At 40.5% G+C, this 21,812-nt stretch overlaps 1 protein-coding gene and 1 long non-coding RNA gene across 2 annotated transcripts; both read right to left on the minus strand.

Annotated features, from left to right (window-relative positions):
• Positions 1 to 444: 444 nt before the first annotated feature.
• On the minus strand, positions 445 to 8,328 carry LOC101174979 (beta-1,3-N-acetylglucosaminyltransferase lunatic fringe). The gene is made up of 8 exons (XM_023958557.1): positions 7,847 to 8,328; positions 4,560 to 4,608; positions 3,310 to 3,412; positions 3,090 to 3,243; positions 2,793 to 2,878; positions 1,869 to 2,028; positions 1,697 to 1,782; positions 445 to 826 (listed from the first exon to the last, which is right to left on the minus strand). The coding sequence occupies exons 1-8, from the start codon at positions 8,207 to 8,209 to the stop codon at positions 724 to 726; spliced, it is 1,104 nt and encodes a 367-aa protein (XP_023814325.1). The 5' UTR covers positions 8,210 to 8,328; the 3' UTR covers positions 445 to 723.
• Positions 8,329 to 11,901: 3,573 nt separating this feature from the next.
• Positions 11,902 to 13,979, minus strand: LOC111947907. Its single transcript, XR_002873865.1, has 2 exons — positions 12,254 to 13,979; positions 11,902 to 12,177 (listed from the first exon to the last, which is right to left on the minus strand). It is a non-coding gene; the product is annotated as an uncharacterized LOC111947907 (long non-coding RNA).
• Positions 13,980 to 21,812: the final 7,833 nt, after the last annotated feature.

Raw genomic sequence — 21,812 nt, forward strand, 5'->3', positions numbered from 1 at the left:
ATACTCCGCAGCGACTTATATTAGAAATAAATTGAAATAAATACATTGTTAACCCTCCTGTTAGCTTCATTTGTGAGGAACAGAGATGATGTTTCTGGGTCAATTTGATGTATGAGGTATGTTAAGTGACTCAGAGATCAGCAAACTTTTTTTTACAGTAAGATCTTGAAGGCTAACAACATAATATTCTATTTTCCAATGATTTCATAGATTCAGAAATGCAATAAAAGTGAAAACTGTTTCTACAAATACAGGATGAAAACAGAGTATTAGTTAGCCAATGATGCTTCATGAAAGGAATAAATAAATAAGTTTGAGAAAAAATTACTGTGAAATTATTAGATAAACAGTCTGCTATGATTGTGTCATATAAGGTTGTGAAAGTTAAAATGCGACTTATAGTCCAGTGCGACTTATCTGTGTTTTTTTCTACTTTATAATGCATTTTTGGGCTGGTGCGACTTATACTCCGGTGCGACTTATAGTCCGGAAATACGGTAGTTATGTTACTTCAGAAAAAGCCAAATACTGATGCCTGCAGAAGTTTGTCTCCTCTAAAGAAAAGTCATTATTCTGTTGTTCTTTTGAAAAGCCGCCCGCCGCAGTGTTTCCTCCTGAAATGTCAGTGTGGGAGACATGCTGGTGTGGAGAAACAGTCACTTTCTCCAGAGGTCAGATCAGGCTGATGCAGGGAAGTCTCTGAGGAGCCGCTTGTTTTCTCCATCAGTTTGCCCCTCCCTGCTGCTCTGGGGACGGCTGCTGAAGTGTCCGGGCCCCGGGGCACCACCAAGTGTCCGGGTACAACAGACAATGGACAGACCTGAACCTGAGTTGAGGGAGGGAAGCAAGCGTTACAATGCCGGGAAGCCACCAGCTGGGGATTTCAAAATAAAGCTGTAAAAACAATTAGCTGTGTACACAATGAACAAACTCAGGAAGCTGAGAGTAGTAAAACAAGCTGAATGAGGGTGACCTACAGAAGAACAACAGCACACTTTTCTAAAGCAAACCTTTTTTTTTCTCTGAAATGGTTTGTCAAAGCTGTAATGGGCAAACATTTTTTACTAAAAAAAAAAGTGTTTTGTAATATTTTTTTTTCCGTTAAAAAGTGGATGCGTAACAGTAAAAATAGGACAATAAATAAATTACTTTTACGAGTGGGGCAGTAAAGTTGACTTTTTTTTAAAACTTTTACTAATCTAATTTTTTTAAATTAGTTTCAATTAGGCCACACATTTTCTATCTATGTTAAAAAGAGGCTATGGTAGATTTTTGCTTTGCTTTAAAAAGTTGTTTTTTTGGCTGTTTTGAGTACATTTTCCACAGTTTCCTCATTTTTTCTGGTAGCCATTTCTTCAAGTTGAGCCACCATATGTCCCTTGTTATCTACGACAGGTTGATGTTTAATTAGAGGGAAACTTAATACAGTCTGACTACAAACCCATTATTACTTTCGTCACAGGCCTAAAATAAACCTTTGGCCGTCTTTTTGTTTCCCTGAGTTGCATCTTCTGCTTAAAGTGCTAAATGTCTGGTAGAACGCTTCCTGTTGCAAAAATGCTAGCAGTCAAAGTAGTCAGTAGTCCAAACGGGATTTCAAAGTAAAACTAGTTTCCAAATGTATCTGTTTGGATGGCTGGAATGAAAGGAGGCCTGAACACCAAAACTCTTATTGTTCTGATATCGACTCTGTCACCTGGTAGGATCTTCCTCCACTGAAAACGGTCCCTTCACATTAACGGTGTTGCGGCTGTTTTCCACTGTGCCGTAGCTGAGAGTGACCTGATGGGACGACGGCATAAACACAACCGCTCAGGCACCTCTACACAACACAGTGAGCAAAAGGCTGTCAGTGTCGGCCTGTGTACCTGTCTGGGTATGTCTGACACCAGCGCCAGGTTCTCCAGGTGGGAGTGGAACAACGCGGAGCGAGTGAGGCCGACCCCAAGCAAAGCCTCCACTATGTAACCGACCGTGCAGTCATCAGGCAGACGGATGCTCTCAGCCGTGGCCATGAAGGTCCCATCGCTAGTTTAGAAAAGTCAAACGACAGGAGGAGCAGATTTCATGCTGTAATTGATGAGGATGAGATTGTGGGGTATTTTTTTAAAGTTACAAATAAAGTTATATATTTAAAAAAAAAAAGAAATCCAAAGGTCAAAACTCTAATTTAACAACATTTGTTGTCTGCAACTTCATTTGGATTTGGACAGTTTCTTTCACGGTGGATAAACTGAACCTAAAGTCAGTCCATCTCTGACTTCAATGTCAATTAGGACACAGAGTGGATGCTGCAGCACACAGGGATCGGGATTTTTGTAGGGTTTTCTACGGAGCCCCTAAAGGGCCATTGATGGAAAAAAAATCAAAGTAAAAAAATTTTTTTGAAGTAAAAAAAAATAAAAAAATAACTGCACCTGAAACTAACTGGTGCGCAAATGATACTAACTGGTGCGCACCAGTTATTTTTTTCATTCTTTTTACTTACTTTACTTCAATTTTTTTTCTTCAATGGCCCTTTAGGGGCTCCATAGTTTTCAGATGTGATGCATTTTTCTTTCTCCCAGAAACAGAGTTGTTAAAGTTTTCATTGATCATGATGTTTCACATAGCAGGACTACATGTAAAAACCTGTGAACGAAGCTTGATACGTTTACAGCACAACAAATAAATGTTGGGGTTAAAAACTTTAAGTCCAAGATTATCTAAGATGAATCAAATTGATGTACCAGCAGGAAAAATATGCTCTCTTAAGAAAAGCAAATGAGAATGAAGCCAGGTGAAGGACCTACCTGGCCCAAGGTTTCATTTTGAGAGCAAGACCCCGACTCAGACAGAAGCCAGCTCCTCCTGTGGCGAACCAGAACCGCACCTGCTTCTGCACACAAACACACAAGTAATGGCTGATCAGCCGCCACAGCTTTGGGACACGGACTTCTGCAGCAAATCCCAGGCAATCAGAGAGAAGTCTGCTGATGAACCAAAGGCTCGACCCTACCAGGACTTCTATTAAAGTGAGTGTGTAGATTCAAACTACCAAAAACAGGTAAGAAGGTTGCACAAATACAGCCAGCTAACCACAAACTCACTGTGTCAGTATCGCTGAGGCTCTCTGTCGCCTCGATTGGCCGCTCTAAGCTCGGCCGGCCAATGTAAATGTCCTTAGTGTGGCTGAAGTGAGACAGGAGCTCCAAAAGGGGCCTGACGTTCAGGTAGTTGTCATCGTCAACATGGCAGAACCACCTACATCACAGAAAAGAGTGGTGAGTGCTGCTTTAGTTCACACATGCTGCCGAGGGCAGGACTCACTTTTTTCCCGACTTCATGAAAGTGTCGTACTCCAGAGCCATTTTGCAGGAGAGGGCCTGGCGGTTGTGAGCTGCTGAGCAGTTGGTGATGATGAGATGAGCTCCTGATCAGAACAAAAGAAAACAGACTCGCAAACAGCATCAAGATCCAAACAACAACAACAACGCTTGAGAAATGCTAAAACGTCCGTTGACTTCAGGTTGATGAAGGTACAACAGCTGAATGTTTAGAGGCAGTAAGCAGGTAGAAAAAGCGTATAATCCTGTAACTATTCACCAAAATGTGGGAGTCAAGGAGACATTTTCCAACTTTTCTTGATTTGCGCTTTTGTAATTCACACGGCTTTCATTGTTCTCCTGGAAGTGCACTGTGGGCTGCTAGAGAGTCCAGCTGCAGCGAAGTAAAACGTGTAATGGAACCGAGAAGGCCATTTTCAGGTAGACTACAGTTTGCTTGTTTGGTCTGAACCACAGATGAGTTTTCACACCAGTTTGCACAGACAGACGGCCTATTTCAGATCTGGCAGCCTTGATGTCAACGAGCCCCACATTCTCAAATGAAGCAGATTGGAGGTCTGCTGCTTGAAACTTGAAACAGAGTTCAGCTACGTTTACACCGGAACTGTGACGCACGTGTTTAGGATGGTGGTTGCTACAGGATACGGGTGCATGTTCACCACCAATGGTTAGAAGACGCTTGGTACAAAATGTGGAAACCTTTCACAGCTCATGTCCGGCACAAGCTGCAATTTCTCTTCTGTGATCAATTTTCAATTGGATTGAATGGAACGCCAACCTGTACGTCACTACCAAATCCGAGTCCCTAATGGGCCAAAGTTCAACCAGATTTAACCTTCAAGGTGCGTTCAATGGGCGCGCATTTTCTAGAGCCTGAAAATGGCCGTAGAAAGTTGTGTAGTGACTCATGAACGCGGTAGCCGGAAATGTGCGTCTACATGGACATTTCATTGGAAGTGGCCGGTTGATCTTAAGTCGCTGAGGGCGGTGCGAACGTAGCTTCAGACTTTTTGTCTGCCTTTTTTTTGTTACCGGGAAGAATGGTTCATTGAAAGCAGAACAATTCCATGAGTAAGAAGAGGAAAAGCTTGTTGATGAAACCGAAGTGACTTCCTGTCCTTCATGGAGACAGTATTGCTCAGTCAGCATGCTGGTTCCTGCTTCTACACAGCAGATAAGGTTGTGGTTAATCAGCAAAACAGTTCCCTGTGTGAGTGTGAGTGTCTCTCTCACCCATTCTCTCCCTCAGCCTCTTATTCTCTCCATCAGTGAACACGTAAGTCTGGGGGAATAAAAAAACATGCATTACTGCTTGTTATTCCAACAGTCGGAGTTCATCACGATCCCAAAGAAGCTGATATGAAAACCACTTTTGGCCTTGTCTGCACGCCTGTTTGTGATTTCAGGTGGGACTTCCTTCGGTTTCCACGCACCAGCAGTGAGTCTCGCTGATGCTGGACGGAGGCCAGGCCAAAGGCGAGCCTCCCGTCTGTCAGCGGAGCCGTACGGGTGCCTGCCACTTTTTTGTTGTTGCTGTGAGCGACACGAATGAGGGTCACTCTGCTTTCAGGAAGAGCGCATTATTTTCCACAGGAAGTGACCCCCCCACCACCACCACCATTACACAAATGCCCAATCTGCTGTTTTATAAATAGTCTGTTGATGTGCTCTTGTATTTTCACACAATGTGATCTACGATGAAACTCTGGCGATAATAAAGTCAGGTTGCTGCTCTGTATCTATGGCCATAATGGGGGAGCAGATGCATTATTTCCATCACATTTTGGGTTAATGTCTTAACACATCATTTCTTTAAAGAGTTTCAGTCAAAGGGGGAGCTGTCAGTTCTGTCAGGTTTCTCCAATCCAACACCAAAAGTCTCTTTGGGGCATTTATCTGTCGTCGTGTGACAGAAAAGCAGCACAGATGATGCCCACAGTCTGCTTATGTCTGTGAGACAAATCCATCAGGCATCCAGCAAAGGCTTGGGGCAAAGAGTGGCATTTAACCCTGAAAAATACTTCTAAAAGTTCTTTAATTGGGAATAGCAAGAGATTTTTGTTACTTTACAGAAAGTCCAGAAATCTTTTTAAAGATTTACTGAATTCTACTATTCATTATAGCCTTTAGCTTGTTAAAATCCCACTCTGTTGTGAAAGCGTTCCCAGTGGTCTTTCATTTATGGGCATGCCGTTTTCAGCCAATATTTTAAAAAAAAATCTGTCGTTTTCTAGGACATTGTTTTTGCAGAGCAGCTGTAGTTAGAAATTTGCCTCCAAGTTGTGGGCGGGACTGCATGGAGCAAGTCCGCCCCTCTCCCCATTGCTGGGAGCTCAGGGGTAGGAGATTGTGGCCCGCACAATTATCTAAGTCACAAATAAGCTGTTTTTCAAACAGCGTTTATTTTTCATAATCTGCTCCTGATTCACGACGATTTGAATAAAGAAATACTCAAAAATGCAGTTTTAAGCTTAATTATCGTTATTTCTGTCCTCAATCATCAGAAAGATGCCACAAGACTACAACAAAAATGTTACTTTCCAAACATTTGTGTCACAACAGCAATCTTTGAAATATATTAAAATGTGTGAAGCATCTCTAATATGTTGAAGCAGCAAGAATTTAGCTGTGATACATCAAATTTATAGCTTATGATAATGGTATATAGTTAGTAAAGTTTGACTTCAAAGACGTAATCCGATGAAAATGGTGTTTTTGCTGTTTTTAACATCTTCTTGTGGCATTTTTTTTCTAATAATAGAGAGCATACAACGAAAATGAAGCTTATAATTGCATTTCTGTAGTTCTTTATTCAAATTATTGTTAAAAAATACTGTTTAAAAAAGCTTGCAGCCGTTACAATCAGATGCTCCCTGCTCTGCTCCATTCCGATGCTTCCACAAGCAGACAAAGAAATCCAGGTACGTCTTTGTTTTCCTCGTCTGAGCTGGTGTCTGCTCTGATATTGCTCGCCATTCTGGTTGCACCAGTAATGTTGGGTTGGGGTTGTGAGGGGCTGTAAGCTATAGCCGTAGAGTGTGTAAACGGAAGGATGATGGGAATTGGAGGCGGGTTTATGCTGTGCCAACAGTTACAGTGGTGAATTTCTAATGAACTCTGCAGAAACTATGGCCTAGAAAATTACATGTTTGTTAGATTTTGGCAAAAAAATAAATGAAAGCATATTTCTTCAAAAGACCCCTGGGAACCCGTTTACAAGAAATTAAAAGATGATCGGAGTGGGAATTTAAAAAGTTATACTCTGAGGAAATGCAATAATCTATATATATTGCATTTCTAGGTAAGGCGTGTGAGCACATGTGGTAGAAAAAGGAGTTAAAAAAAAAAGAGACAGTCTTTTGCTTTTCCAGCAAACCTCTTCAAACCCTCTAGGAATCAGCTTCTGCGTGTGTTTGTCAGACCAAATGAAGGGACGGGCCAAACTTGCTTTGAAGGAGTGGCGGTGGTGGGACTTCCATGAGCGAAGCTGTAGGCAACAATACTGCAGCGTATAGGGGGGCCGCTCACACTGATCCACGATTTTGTGTGTTTGCTCTTGTGATCAGACCCATCCTTCAGTTCCCATGAGAAATCCAGCCATGTTCCCAGGGTGTGTTTGTGACGCTCACACTAAGAATGTGTGTGTTGACTTTCCATTACTCAGCAGTCTGGCAGTGCAGGTAGAGTCCCACCACCTGACAGCCAGGATGTGGAGAAAACTCACACAGCAGCTGATCCCCCCCAATGCAGACCTGGGATGACCCGAGTGAGTCTTATCCTCCCAAATACTGAGTATTAGGAGAAATCTGGACAGAATCCCACAGTCATTGCTACTCTTGATTATCAGCTCCAAAGCTGCGGGGTGCAGTCCAGTGCTGTCACGCATGTTTGACAGCAGCAGATTGCATTTTGACACCGGCACTCTGGGGGTTTGGACAGCAAAGCTGCCTGTTAGTCCATCTAAGGCATCTGTGATGAGCTGGTCCTCCTATGCCGGTCTGTTTGCTTACAGCCATCATCATTGAACCCATATCTGATTAGCTGGAAAAACACAAAGTTAACTAACTAACTAACTAACTAACTAACTAACCAAATTTGACTTGTTTTTGAGCAAAGATTAAGGAAAATTATGAATTTTTCTCTTTTTTTTCTTGCATAAAAGACAAACTGTCAAAATAAATCAACCTGCAGGCTGGACTTATTCTTTTTTCCTATTTGTGATACAACATTTGCAAATCATTATTTAAATAGCTACGCATATTTACTATAATAGTCAGTTTTACTAGAATGAACAAAAGGAAAAAATTATTTTGTTTAAAAAAACAGTTTTAAAAACTTTTCACTGCCAAAATCATTGATATAATTCAAGATTTTCAATTGAATTGTGTTTGCTGTCAAATTATTTTAAAAACGCTAAAGTGATGTAGTTCTGATTTAAAAAAAACCCTGAAATAAATATATTGCAAATAAATAAATGTTCTTAATATTTTGATGCTATAGCATATAACTCACTGACTCACCTGGGGCAGGTTTTCAGAGATCCAGGTGTCCAGCAGCAGCTCCAGCCTCGGCCGCCGGTACCTGTCGGTGGTCTTTACCGCGATGAACACGTCCTCGCGGGACAAACGCTCCACGGGGGGCGGCGGGGCGCCGCTCCGCGCGCTGCCGCCGCTCACCTCCCTCCTTTCCCGGGCCAGTCTCCCGACATACACGGAGAGGACGGGCCCGCCCCCTCCCGCCGCAGCGGCGGCATGCGGCTCCCTCAGGTCGTAGCCGGGGGGTCCCACAATAACCACGAGCGTCAATGACAGACAGGTCAGCGCGGCCGCGGCACCTCTCGGTGTGAAGGTGGACCCCCCGCGTCCCCCTGAGGACCTCCACATGCTGACTTATGACGTGGATGAAGGAACTTTCTCCAAGAGTTTACGGCGTCCCGCGTGGACTCATCATGACGTTCATTTCTTACAGCTCCCACTCGGGACCCTGAAGCTGTGTTTGGAGATGTCAATTTGTTAGCTCCACCAGTGGGCGGGCCGGTATGGCCTTTGATCCAGTGGCTCCCTCTTTGAACTAACCGGGTGGGCGGGGCCTTCTGTAAATTAGAGATTCAATTTCAAAAGAACAATCCACTGTGTTTTTAGGATACATGAAATCTTTTTATTGTTTTAGTTTTAGTTTTAAATTACAAAAGGAATGCTACGTAAAACCTTGTTTGCTAGATTAAATGTTTTATATTTATAGGATAAGAATCATATAATCTGACTTACTTAAGTAACCCACAAAGCTTGTGAAGGGATGTGACGTTTGTCTTTCAAGCTACGTACACAGCGGCCTTAACGGTCTATTTAAATGCGCAAAGAAGCGTGTTTTGAGCTTTTGCACTCAAAACTCTCTACCGTTCACCTGTAACTACACAAGTTTTTACGACCGCTTTTGGATTCCACATACAAAACGCGTAGCCATTGAGCGCACATTGCCAGCTAAACCAGGTTGACCTTTGACCAACCAGGGACTGGGAAACTCATTAAACTCATAGCGTTGCTGGTTTATCTGTTGAACCCAGACATGACGCCTAAATTTATTTTCAGCTTAGATTTTCAAAAATCACTTTTCGCTTTCAAGTAGATGTTAGATTAAGGCAAGTTTGGAGCCAAAGTGGTTTGATGTGTATTTGCATCAATAGGTGTTGATTATTTATCTTATTTATATTTATTTATCCACTTTCTATACTTGCTTCAGTTTTGGGTTCGTGGAGACCGTCATCCAGGCTTATCAAGCAAAGGTTATGAGCTAACCACTTCAACACAGAGCCTGTTTACATGACCACAAAAGTCTGATAAGAGCGGTGAAGCAAAACAACAGGAAGATCAACCAAATATGCAGATGATGGAGTTCAGAGATTGTTTCAGAATAGGAGAAGGCAGAGAACAGAGCTCTGTGGAACACCAAACAATGCTGAATGTCTCTCTTCTGTCAGAAGACAATGAATTTTTTCCAAATATTTGTAAAATGTAACACTTTGAGACCAGTGTCATGCTATTCACACCAGTGATGTACAATGTGATGCACATTTAAGAGCGCACTAAGAGCATGGTCTTGAACATGTGTTTAACAAATGGTGTTCACACTAGATTGTTGCTACCCAAGACTAGCTTGGTACCAAATGTCAAAGCAGTGCAAATCTCGTGAATCTTGCTCCAGCTTTTTTCTTTCGCAGCTCTATTCTGATATATGAAAGACTTAGTGTCATATATTTCTGGTCGGACACAAACCACAATATTCCTTTTTTTTCTACGTTCAATTTTCATATGGGTAGCACTTCCGTGAATTAAAAGCGACGCTATCCATATGTAACTACCAAATCCAAGTTCAACTAAATCTATGTGGGTTATGCGTTTTGTTCGTAGAGCCCAAAAACAGTTGGAGAAACTTGTAGCAACATGTGAACACGAGAGTTATGCACGTGGAAGAATCGCGCATATAGTATATGCACGTTTTCATTGAAAGTGGTTGCTTGAATGCTCATTGCCGAGGGCAATATTAAAAACAGAAAGAAACAAACTCTCTTCTAATTTCCATTATTGTATGTTTCAGCAACGTTTACGGTCAAGAATGTAAGTAGAAATGGCTGTGAATCTCAAATTTAATGTTTTTTCCCATAAATCATTCACTGGTTTCTCATGCCTTACAAACACTTGCATCTGAAGTTATGGGCTTCACTAACAGCATTTATAGTCCTCAGAGAAAGTCTGGGAGAAAACATCTACTTTTGTTGGAAAATAAACAAGCTCCCTAGTGAAGCAGTGCTTGTTAAACCTTTAGCACATTTATCCTGTTTTGATGTTCTGCATGGAGAGACTCTCCTCACTGGAGAGCAACATGCTTGCAGAGTTTCAGTAGGTTTGGGGGGGTCATTCTCCAAAAGGACAGATGTTAAAAAAGGTTGTGACATCTGCCTGTGTGTTGTCCTGCCAACTGCACACAGACGGCCTGTGTGCCAGGAAGCCGGCTCTTAGAACCCCCAAACATCTAAGGAATTTTTCCTCTGTTATAATGCACAGCTTGTCTCCGCTGCACATCTGCCCTGATACTTTGGGCCAAATTGGTGTTATGTTACAATTCAGAAAGTACACAAAACTATGTGTTTATTGGAGGACGAAAAATGCCTCTCTGAAGAATGATAAGAATAGAAATTGGATAATTCTGATATTATATCCACGGCTTGGCTTCAGGTCTTTAATGCGCCTTTCAGAAGTGGAGAGGATGAGTTCAGTTATCTCAGGAAAAGCGGACAAAGGGTCAATGGAGGAAGTTCTCTTCAAAGTCATGGCAAAGACTTAACAGTCACGCATTCATCCATATTCATACAATCATTTCCAAAGGTGGTAAGTCCCATGAAAGTGTTTTGGGTCCATTTCCATCTTCAGAAATGTATATTTTTAATCCACTGATAATTTGTTCCAACATGTAACTTAAACTAATCTAACAGCAGTTTTTGTTACTTTAATTTTCTTGACTCTTCAGGGACCAAAACCATTTCTGTTGATTATACAGCTCATGTGAAACTGTGTTCTAACCTGTTTTTTACTTCACTTTTTCTGACTCAATCTAATGATAGAGTTGTCTGCAGCATTAGTCATTCTGCTCTTCCTGGCAGTGGATTGGTGCGTGCATGTGCATGTAAGATACCTTCTTATTAAGCTTTTACTGCATAAAGACAGTCAAATGTCCAAAAACATTTACGGAAATAGTATAAAGTGATCATAAGTTGAGTAAAAATTGATGTAAATTAAAAAAAAACTTGTGTTTTACATTTATCAGCCATCATTTTTGGATAAATTTAATAATTAATCATTTGCAAAAAGAACAGAAATGTCGAAAGTATAAAAGTAAAAGTAAACTCCACCTCTTATGCTTTTGTTTTGATTGCTGCATATGTCATGCTTTGGGCACTTTATAACATCTGTTTTCAGCATTTCATTTTGTTACTCTCACCCCTCAAACTAAACACAACCTTGCATCTGCTCTTATTCATACTTATCGTAAAAACTTGTCTATGTGACTTTAAATACACACAGCAGAGAAGCAGCCATAGATGAAGAAAAGCTGAACAAACTAACAACAAATTTCTTTATCTGTGTACCTGTGGGAGTCACTTTTCCCCCGCCTCCATAATGAAGGAAGTGCTTTAAGGTACACTACTGAAGAGGCTGATTTGTTGGGACCATTTGTACATTCTAATAGCTAATCATACGTCTACTCACCAAACATCCATGTTTTAAATTGTCAGATGAATCATGAGGACCAGGACAAAGCTGTAGAAGAACATGCATGCTTCACAACAAAACCTGCATTTCAGCGGGTCATTTTTGCATCTGTGTGGTTTTTCTAACTGTCATGTCATTCAACCTGCCAAAGAAAAAGTACAAAACCTATGAAAAAGCACTCCTTAGATGAGCTCTGCCATTGTTTGCTTGATAAAAAACACTAACAAAGTGAACAGGTATGTCATGGCTAACAGAACTAAACAGACCCAGACGCTGGAACCCAGAGGAAGACACAGGTAAATACTGTAATGGTTTGGAAAGGTTTAATATTCAGGACTTGATTAGAGGGTTTTCTTTAGTGAAGCGGCTGACTCCGGGGAGGACCCACGACAAAGATGGAGGGTTTACGTCCGCTCGTGACGTCACTGGTGGTTGTGACCGCCGCTCAAGATGGGCTGAAGGCTCGGCAGAGGCTCGTGGTGGATTGAAGGAATGGCAGAGGCTCAAGGCTTGACAGGAGGCAATGACAAGGCTGTGTTCCGGAAAGGCTGCTGACGCAGGCGACCACTCGTGGCAATGAATTCCTGGAGACAGGTAAGAGTATGATCTTAGACACAGGCTTAAAACAAGGGCAAAGAACGTGACGATATTGTTAACCACCATCAGGGGCAACGGACTGGCGAAGAATACTGGTCCAGGAGCTCCTTAAATAGGCAGGTGGAAAAGATGAGTAGAGTGGTCGCAGCTGGGCTGAATCAGGGAACCAAGCAGAGAGGGGAGGGGGAGGAGTCTGACAGAGGCACCATGACAAGGTAACTAGAAAAGACATTTCTCTTTCAATAATTCAGTCTCAGAGGCCAGAACACAGACAGTTGGAAACAGAGACTGAAAAAAGTTCTGGAAAGAAGTACAGGCATCTCTTGAATTCAATGTTTTATAGCAAATAAGACAGAAATCTGATATCGTAACATACCAAGGCCTGATCCAGTGACAGTCATGATCAAAACAGAAATGTGAAGAGATGGACTGTATGAGGCTCTGATGTGACATCTGTCTACAGCTGACACTTAGAGAAGAGCTGCTGGGGCAGAGGAGGTGTGGAGAACCTCATTATTACTCTGCATTAAAAGGACTTCTCACAGTCATAAATCTACACATTTGAGAAAGGTTTTGTTTGGCTAGGGTACTACCTTTGCTCTGTGATAAGCTACAATTAACACCACTCTTCCATAACACGGACACAGCTCGGTCTAGGAACTAGTTTCCACTTGGAGTCGTACTGTGCTGTGGCTTTGAATTTTACTTGAGTAGTTCCAAATGCACTGCATTGGTGTAACATGTGATTTTTGGACTTCATGTGAGAATTGGTGGCCTGGGTTCTGCAATTTGACTGTACATTGGAACTGGACTGAGTGACCCTTTCATCCTCCACTGGAAGTACCCACTGGTCCCAAAAACTGAAATTCTTTTGACTTCTATTGAAAAATAAACAGGTATCAGTTCTTTGTCAGAATAACCATTCTTGCTCTGCTACCTTTTTTTTTTAACATATTCTTGCTAATACTAATTTTCATATTTCTTCTGTAGTGAAAGTTATTCGAGTTATAAACTGACCAGTCATATGCCTTAATAAAAGTACTTGGTCTCATGTTTGAAACATCTGATTGACAGATTCTCCTGAGACCACTTTCAAGTAGTAGGGATAGGGATTTCCAACAAGCTCACTCCTGGTTGGTGAGAGAGGTTGGAAGAAAAATGGCAACTCAGGCTGACTTGGACAAATCAGTGCTTACTGACGTTGTTTGGTTCCAACATGGCGGTGTCCATATCGCAACAGAAGGAACACTAAATTGACTTGATTTGAAAGTAGGTCATTTTCCATAGGTGACGTCACACTCACTCGGTCCAGTTCTCATATACAGTTAATGGTTCTGCCATATTATCAGGAACAGCTGTAGGTGTTTGTTTTGCTCGCTTTGCCCAAGTCAAAGCGATGCTCAAAGCTTAAATCAAGTTGAGGCGAGATGCTTCGAAACAGCTAATGGAAAGTGAAGTGTGCCAGGGCAGAGTTTCAGAGGTGGACCAAAGCATACTACAGTAACTCAAACAGAGTACAGATGTGGTTTGAGAGCTGAACGAGTTAAGACCCGATTCTCCAACGTCAAAAATGCAACAATGTGTCTTGTGCGTCAACTGTTTGAAATGGTTTGACAGAAAACCACTTTAGGATTTTAAAGGCAGGTCCTAAATAGAAAATAGAAAATCCCAATAGCTCTATAGATTTTTTTTTCTCAACTGCAAGGTTTTCTTACCTTAATTTTCAAGTGGATGTTAAACAAAAAAACAAAAGAAATAGATCATACAGCCCCCATCTGTACAGGATGTATGAGGACTGTCCAGGAAAAAGGTAGACTAAGAGAATCATTTTGCTTTAGCATTATCTGCTGGGGATTGCCTGGCTTAAGTGTAACCAAACCTCTCAAACTACTTCACTGTGTAACTTGGTATACCACTAGAAACAAGGTTACTTATTTACAGTCGACAAGCAGTTAGTCACGATGAAGACGTGGCTGAAATCCAAAGATGACGGTCTGACCGGTTCTATTGATGCGATCACAGGGCACACAATCATACACTCACATGTACACACAGGGACACTAACCAGTTAACTTACAGGCGTTGTTTTTGGATTGTGGGAGAAACCGGAGTGCCCGGAGAAAATTCAAGCATGCACGGGGAGAACATGCAAACTCCACAAACAAAGGTCTCAACTGGGATTCGAACCATGTTCTGCCTACATTAGAGGAAAGTGTTCAACAAGCATCACTTTGGTACTTATTTGTACATTGTGAAGAGACTTTATGTCTTGTTTTGATGACTATAATTGAAAAAAGCTAAACGATGTTGTACTATAGTACCAAGAGAAGAAATTGTGGGGGAAAAAAAGTCAAAATTTTACGAGAATTAACTCATAGAATTATGAGTAAAAAAGTCAATTTTTAAATTACAAGTTGATAATTAACAAGATTAAATTCATATGTTTATCAGGAAAATGACTGTTTCGTAAGAAAAATAGAAACAACAATACAAAAAAAAGAACCAATATCGAGTTTCAGTATAAGAGACATAAAGCGCATTCTAGCGGTTACTACAGCAGTAGTTTCACAAATAAGGAAACAATAAGTCTTTCAGTGAGTCAGCATTGTTTTATTTAGGAGTATAGAAACATTGAAAAGAATTTGCAGGAAACTGGGCCTCTTCAGAGGAAGATTCTTGACCCACAAAGAGGGGATTACAGGCGAGCAAGCAGTTTACACATTCAGCAGAAGGCTGCAGTTTCAGGTGTCCAAATGCAACACGGGACATGGATTCCTATGATAAACTAAAGCATTATGGCATTGCCATAAACGGCATAAATTGCCAGAAATTGGCAAAAATTTATGACTTTGTTCTTATAAAATTAGGACTTTTTTGTCATAATTGATTATTCCTATTCTTGTACATTTTTATGTTATACTTTTAGGACTTTATTCTTGTGAATTAATTCATTCATTTTTTCTTGGTGGCCTTAATACTCCATTGTTGTGTTTTTTGTTTGTTTGCTGCTTTTCTTCCTGTTATTGAATCTTTTAAAACTTTGTTTTTTTTTAAGCTCCACACTTTTTTTTGTTATGGGCCAATACAGTGGTCACTGTTACAATGACTTAAAAGTAACATTCTGATAAGACAACAAAGCAGAAAAACAAAAAGAGCAAATAAGTTCTCATTGAAGTTATTCTGATAAAGTTTGAAAGGAGAGACTTTGACACACTGACACAAAGTACAGATCGTAAACAAGCTGCAGAGGATAATAACTATAAGCAACATCAACAAGAAGCAATATGAAACCCCTGAGAAGTAAGAGAAGCATGCAATCACACCTGAACTCAACACAAACTGTTATTAACGTTGCTGCAAATGTTTGAGGTATTAAAGTTTGAGGAAAAGGTTTTCTTTTGTATTTGCAATGTATTTGACAACACCAAAAGCAGGTTTCCTGCGCTGCTTCATATATAGAGCAAAGACACCTGAAAGCCAGACGAAAGAGACGGACACTGATAAAGCCAGAGGGATAAGAGGGAAACCTCTCATTATCTCTCAATCCCTGCTGACTTCCTGTCTGTTATTCTTTTCCTTCAAAGACAAAAGCAGCTTATTGGCTTCATTTTTTATCCTACGTGGATCCTGCATTACACAGCTGCTGAAACACGCCCTTCATAAAGGCTCTGGCTTCCTCTGAAGCTGAGGGGCGCAGCTTCACTCTTCCCTGAGCTTTCCAGGGCTTTGGTTCAATAGAAATCAGTATTTATAGTCTTGCCCTCCATGAAGCTTTCGTCTTCATCTGCGTGTTCAGAGTGATGTTCAGATGTTCACATATAGAACTGTGAGCATATAGAGCAGCAGCAAATCATAGCCAGACTCCACCCTGCCTTTGTTTCCTTTCTGCGTTTGTTTTCCCACCTTTTTGCCTGATCTTGCTGTCTTTGATTTTTTGCATTACTTTGTCACTTCCTCTGTCTTCTGCCGCGGTTACCGTTACCCGCTTCCCTCCTTCTTGTTATCAACATGGAGGATTCAGAGTGCAAGGTCACTGTTTTCCAAGCCTCATGCTAGGACTTTTACCCCAGTTTCCCTTCATTCAGCATACTTCAGACACGTAAACAGAAATAGGAAACCCACACAGTCTCATTTCAATCTGCTCTTCTGCTTCTTATATGTGGTTTTTATTTGGAATAAAAAACATATTTTGGAAATGCCAGTGGGATAGAGATAAAAGAAAAAATCCTTTTTTTTCTTCTTCCAGGGAAAATAAATTGCTTTGACCGCATCTGCTGAAGAGGAGAACGGTGAGCTGAGACAGAGCAGGAGCCAGAGGGGTGGCGAGGAGGTGGAGCGAGATGAGCCCCAGGTCTGAGTCTGTTGTGGTGTCAACCATGGATTTCTGGGGATTTCCGTTCTGAAATGTGATGCTTGTTAAAAAAAAAAAAAGATGCGTGTCTATCACTCATTATCTTCAAAGTGTTTATTCTGTTTTTCTGAAGGAGTTCATTGATTACAAAGCAGTAATTTCATTAGTGTGAAATCATTTTTATGGCGACTCAAGTGAAGATGCTGAGAAATCAAATCCATTACAGCATCTTATGGAGCATCTTCTTGTGCAACACTGCAGCTTTTGTTGGCATGGGTCACAAACAAAGTGTTATAAAACACAATTAACAGCATGTGAGAGCTGCACGCAACAAGCCAAATAAAGACCAAGAGCTGTTCCGTTCCTCTTATATGTAAGCTTGTAGCTGCTCTGGATGACAGTCATTAAAAACCAATTATCTACAATGCTTGAATCTTCCTTCATTTAAATTTCTCCAGAGTTTATTACTGATTTTGTTACTCGGGAGAGTCTGAACTGGAGCGACTCCTGTCTAGATGTTTAAACTGATTTAATTTTGTTCCAGTTTTGTCTGCTTTATCTTTTTCGATCAGTTTACCTCTTTTTCTTTGTTTCATTTCTATTCTCATGTCCTCTATCCTTGTTGCCTTCCCTGCATTTGTCCAATGAAAAATTTATGACTAAACCGAAGTTTTTTCTAGAAAAAAAAGCTTTTCCTAACCACAGTGTTTATGTAACTAACTACAATACTTCTCTTACAGTATTTAGTCCAACTGTCTCTTTGTTGGTTGGTATTTTTCATTTTTAATTACAGACTAAAGTGAGTGTGTGTGGTTGAGTGTGTGTGTGTGTGCACGCGGCCCTGCAACAGACTGGCGACCAGTTCAGGATGTACCCCACCTTTTTCCACCAGTGGCTGGGATAGGCTCCAGCAACCAGTTGATCCTGAAAGGGATTAAGCAGGTTTGGAAGATGGATGGAATAAAAAACTTCAATACCAAAGCTGGCTCTTTTATTAATAATTCAAGAAATGCAGTCAACGTCAAAATTCAAATCCTGTTTGTGGCACCATTACAGCACACAGAGTAGGTTTATCTAGTTTAAAAAGCTCATACAAATCATCAAAAAATGTTACAGTTTTCCATAAAAATTGTCCCTCAAATTATTATTTCTTGTCCACTAAAACAAGAACACAGGCATTAATGACCAAATCCTCTTTAGCATCCATCCATTTTAAAACCCGTTGTGTACCTTTTGGGGTCGCGGGGCTGCTGGAGCTTCATCTGGCCACTCATGGGCGAAGGCAGGGGACATCCTGGACAGGTTGCCTTTGAAGCACATTGTTGATCGGTGGGAGAAAGGCGGAGAAAACCCACGCATGCATGGGGAGAACATGCAAACTCCACACAGAAAGGTCCCCCATTGTTGTTCTGTTTCAGGGGAACAGGGGCTTTTTTGCTGTGAGGCAAGAGCGCTAACCACTGCGCCACCGTGCAGCCCCTCTTAAACACTGATAAAACTATATTTTTTAATAGTTGTTTAGTGATTATATGACATCATCCACCCACTTGTCAAATTGTCCTTGAGCAAGACATTGAATCCCATTGCTCCTGGGGGCTACAGGTTGGCACCAGTGTTCGGCGGTGGGTGAAAATGGGACTGTAAATGTAAAAAGCTTTATGCCTCCAAATATGTAACTATACACCATTTGCCATTAAAGCCCCCATTATGCACGATAAACTGTGAAATTCGGACATAAATGTTTTACGACCTCCAAAAGTAGCTTTGGTAAAAATGACTTGTGTAAAGAACATGTAGCATAATGCGATGTTGGGTGGAGTTGAAGGTGCAGGTATTGGAATCACATAACATACCTGGAAAAGCTCAGGTGGTGGGCAGGTCAGCCAGTGATCAAAGAGTTCATGGTTCAATACCCACTCCCCCCCAGTCAGTGCACGAATGTCTCAGAGTGGCCAAAATGGCAGCCATGTCTCTGTCAGTCTGCCCCAGGGCAGCTGTGGTTTACCATCACAAAGTATGAATGAGGAGTGAATGAATAACAGACACACTGTAAGTGTTTTGAGCATCTGGAAAAGCACAGAAAAATCCAATACATTAATATTATTATAAGACATCCTGTAAAGATGAGTTATTGAACTGAGAGTGCATTCAACACTGTTAGAGGATTGTAATTATCTTAATTTTGGAATTTATGGTAAATTACTGCAAACACTGTAATGTTTATATGGAGGACAAAATTACCAACATGTTCACTGATTCATGTGAATAAATTTAAATTATGTGTAACCCTTGTGCTATCCTAGGCACTTTACCATTGGGAGTTGGGTCATCTAGACCCACTAGACAGTGCTCTGAACCTTTTTTCTTCAATGATTTGTGATCTTCACTGGTGTCCATGGATTACATGAAATCTTTCCACCTTTATCCACCTTTGTCATGGTAGGGAGAACACGTCAATGCAAGGGTGGGGTCATCTAAGATAGCACAAGGGTTAAGGAGAATGTATCAAGAACGTATGCCTTTAAAAATCCTTTTGTAATGACAACATGGAAGTTTGTCTCAACATTCCTGAAAGGTGACACGGGAGCTTTAGTGACACCTGGAGACAAAATTGTAAACAGCAAGTACATGAACAGCCTTCACCTTAAAGAGTACAACAGAAACCTGATCAGAAATTATTTAGAAAATGAATAGTGCTGAATTAACTTGACCTAATTGTTGATGAGAGTGGACTTTAGTGAATTCTTCCTAAATCTCATTATATAAAACAGTGCAGGAACGATTCTCTTTAAGAGCTGTTTAGAACAAAGCTGTCACATGTAAGAGGTGGTCATTTCTCTCCTGCTCAGCTTTGGGGTTAAGGTGTGCGTAAAGGTTAAAGCTACGAATCCACTGATAACGGATTAAGCAAGAAATGTGGGTTGGAATTGGGTGAAAGAAAGAAAAATACAGCTCATTGTATAATGTATGTGCATTGATGTTGATGTAAATGGAAGGTTAATCCTTACCCCCCCCATCACTTTAACCTTAGAATATACTACATGATGTTTCATGTTACGCTCACAACTGTTTCCTCCATAAACACGTATGCAGATGACTGTGCCGTCTTGCAAAAACATCCTTGTTCCCTGCTTTGGTTTTACAGCATCTGCTTGTTTTTATGCTGTAATGCAATTAAAACTGCATAACCAAAGAAATCCATGTGTTTTTCATTCTTTTAGGGAATTCTTTTATGCATTAAGAAAAGACGCATCTCGTGATTGAAGCTTTCTGCTAACTTCCAGATAGATATTTGGGGGCGCACATGTGAGTGCATGCGTGCGTACATGCATAGCTCAAACACAAGGTCCCGTCATCTTAACAAGGATTGTACTGTCATGTGCTTCTTATTAAAATACTTCCCTCAGTTTCACATGAGCAGGCTGATCCTGTCCAGTCAGTACATCAATGAAAACTGTGTGAGTAAATGTGAGTTCAGCTCTACACCTAATATTGATTTACATTTATGTTTTAAGCATTTTTCTGTCTTTTTACATTTTTTTTAGATCAGAAATAGAAAAAAACAGTTTAAACTCTGAATTTTAGAATTACTTTTTAGTAACAACGCCGGTTTCTAAACCATGACTCACATTCAGATTGAAAAATTGAACCAACTATTTTCTTCCAGATTGAAGTCTTTTCTAAAGAGAAGTAAGGTGCAGTTCACTAAGTAACCACTAGATGACTTGTTACACTTGCTAACCAGTTGCTCCATAGAAACGAAAAAAAAAAAAAAGTTAATTTTACTGTTGGCTCAGAAAACATTTGTCTAATTTTTTTTTTAGACTTGAATTTAAATTTTGCACAATGGGATTGTCTTTTTATTTTCTTGTTCCCATAAAATCCCCTTCAAAGGTAAATGGCGTATACTTCTATAGCGCTTTCTACTTTCTTACGAAGGCCCAAAGCGCTTTACAGTCACAGTCCCGTTCACCCATGAACACACACATTCACACACTGATGGCGGCTCCGCTGCCGAACACTGGCGCCAACCTCTCACCAGAGGCAAGGCAGGATGTACACAGGACTCTTTAGCCCCTGCTGCTGTTAAAAGCAAACTCAGACACCAGATTTATCCAAAAATATGAATAAATCTTTCTTGAAGACTCGACAGTTTCTTATGAAAAGCTGATTAGCTTTGGCTATGTGAGACCATTAAATAATATTGGAAAAGCGGGTTAGGGGCTACCACCCAGTGGGTGTGTACTTCTGTGTGCTGCTGCATGTGTGTTTATGGAGGACTTCTTTGAAAAGAAGGTTGACACAGTAAATCTGCAGGGATTTCAACAACTAGCCCTTGATCACAAGATTGCTTATCCGCCACCTTCTGCTGTGTGGGATCTTCTGAGCTAGAGAGTGCATTAGATTGTAGACGTGGGTTTACTAAGGGGGGACAAGCAAATGTGAGAGTGACAGGCTTTATTTCAAAAGAGAAGGTTTGAACTTTAATCATAAAAGCTATCCAGATACGTTTTGGTCTGAAAGACAAAACAAAAAAAGATTCTTGTTCTCAGTTTTGAGATTCAGAGGAAGTTATTTCTGGGAAAATATGAATCAGCATTCAGCTGAAACATACACAAAAAAACTTATGCATAATGTTGGAATATGATCCCAGGTGTCATTTCACTCCATTAGTTTGTTTTAGGAAACGTCGAAATAGGAACGAGTCACTTAGATAGGATTTCTATAAAAAAATACTTTGCCTAAATGTAAATTAAGCATTGGTATCAGTTTTGGCAGGTGGACATAATATAGATGAGTTCATGTACTTTCAAACACAACTTCAATATTGTATTAATTTCTGGTTTAAAGAAAAGTGACAAAACAACACAGATAAAGAATTCCACTCCGTTCATTTGTCCCATCAAGTTCTATATATATATATATATATATATATATATATATATATATATATATATATATATATATATATATATATATATATATATATATATATATTTGGTGTCAAGAATGTGCTCATTATTAGCAGCCCTCCAAACCACAGAGTGATGCGGAAAATGCCTGGAATTGTTCCAAACAGTTGTGGGTTTGATATTAATTTATTTTCAGAGCAGGTTTCTTACCTGAACAAGGACTGGAGTTGTCATCCCTGTAAAAAGGTAAAAGGTAAAAAAAAAAAAAAAAGACTAAGGAAAGAATGCAAACAACAACCAAACATATTATACAGATTTTTGACCATATGTGAACCCTGGCATGCTTTATCTCCCGAAT

This window comes from Oryzias latipes, chromosome 1, assembly GCF_002234675.1.
Source record: "Oryzias latipes chromosome 1, ASM223467v1".
In the NCBI taxonomy this organism is placed as follows: Eukaryota; Metazoa; Chordata; class Actinopteri; order Beloniformes; family Adrianichthyidae; genus Oryzias; species Oryzias latipes.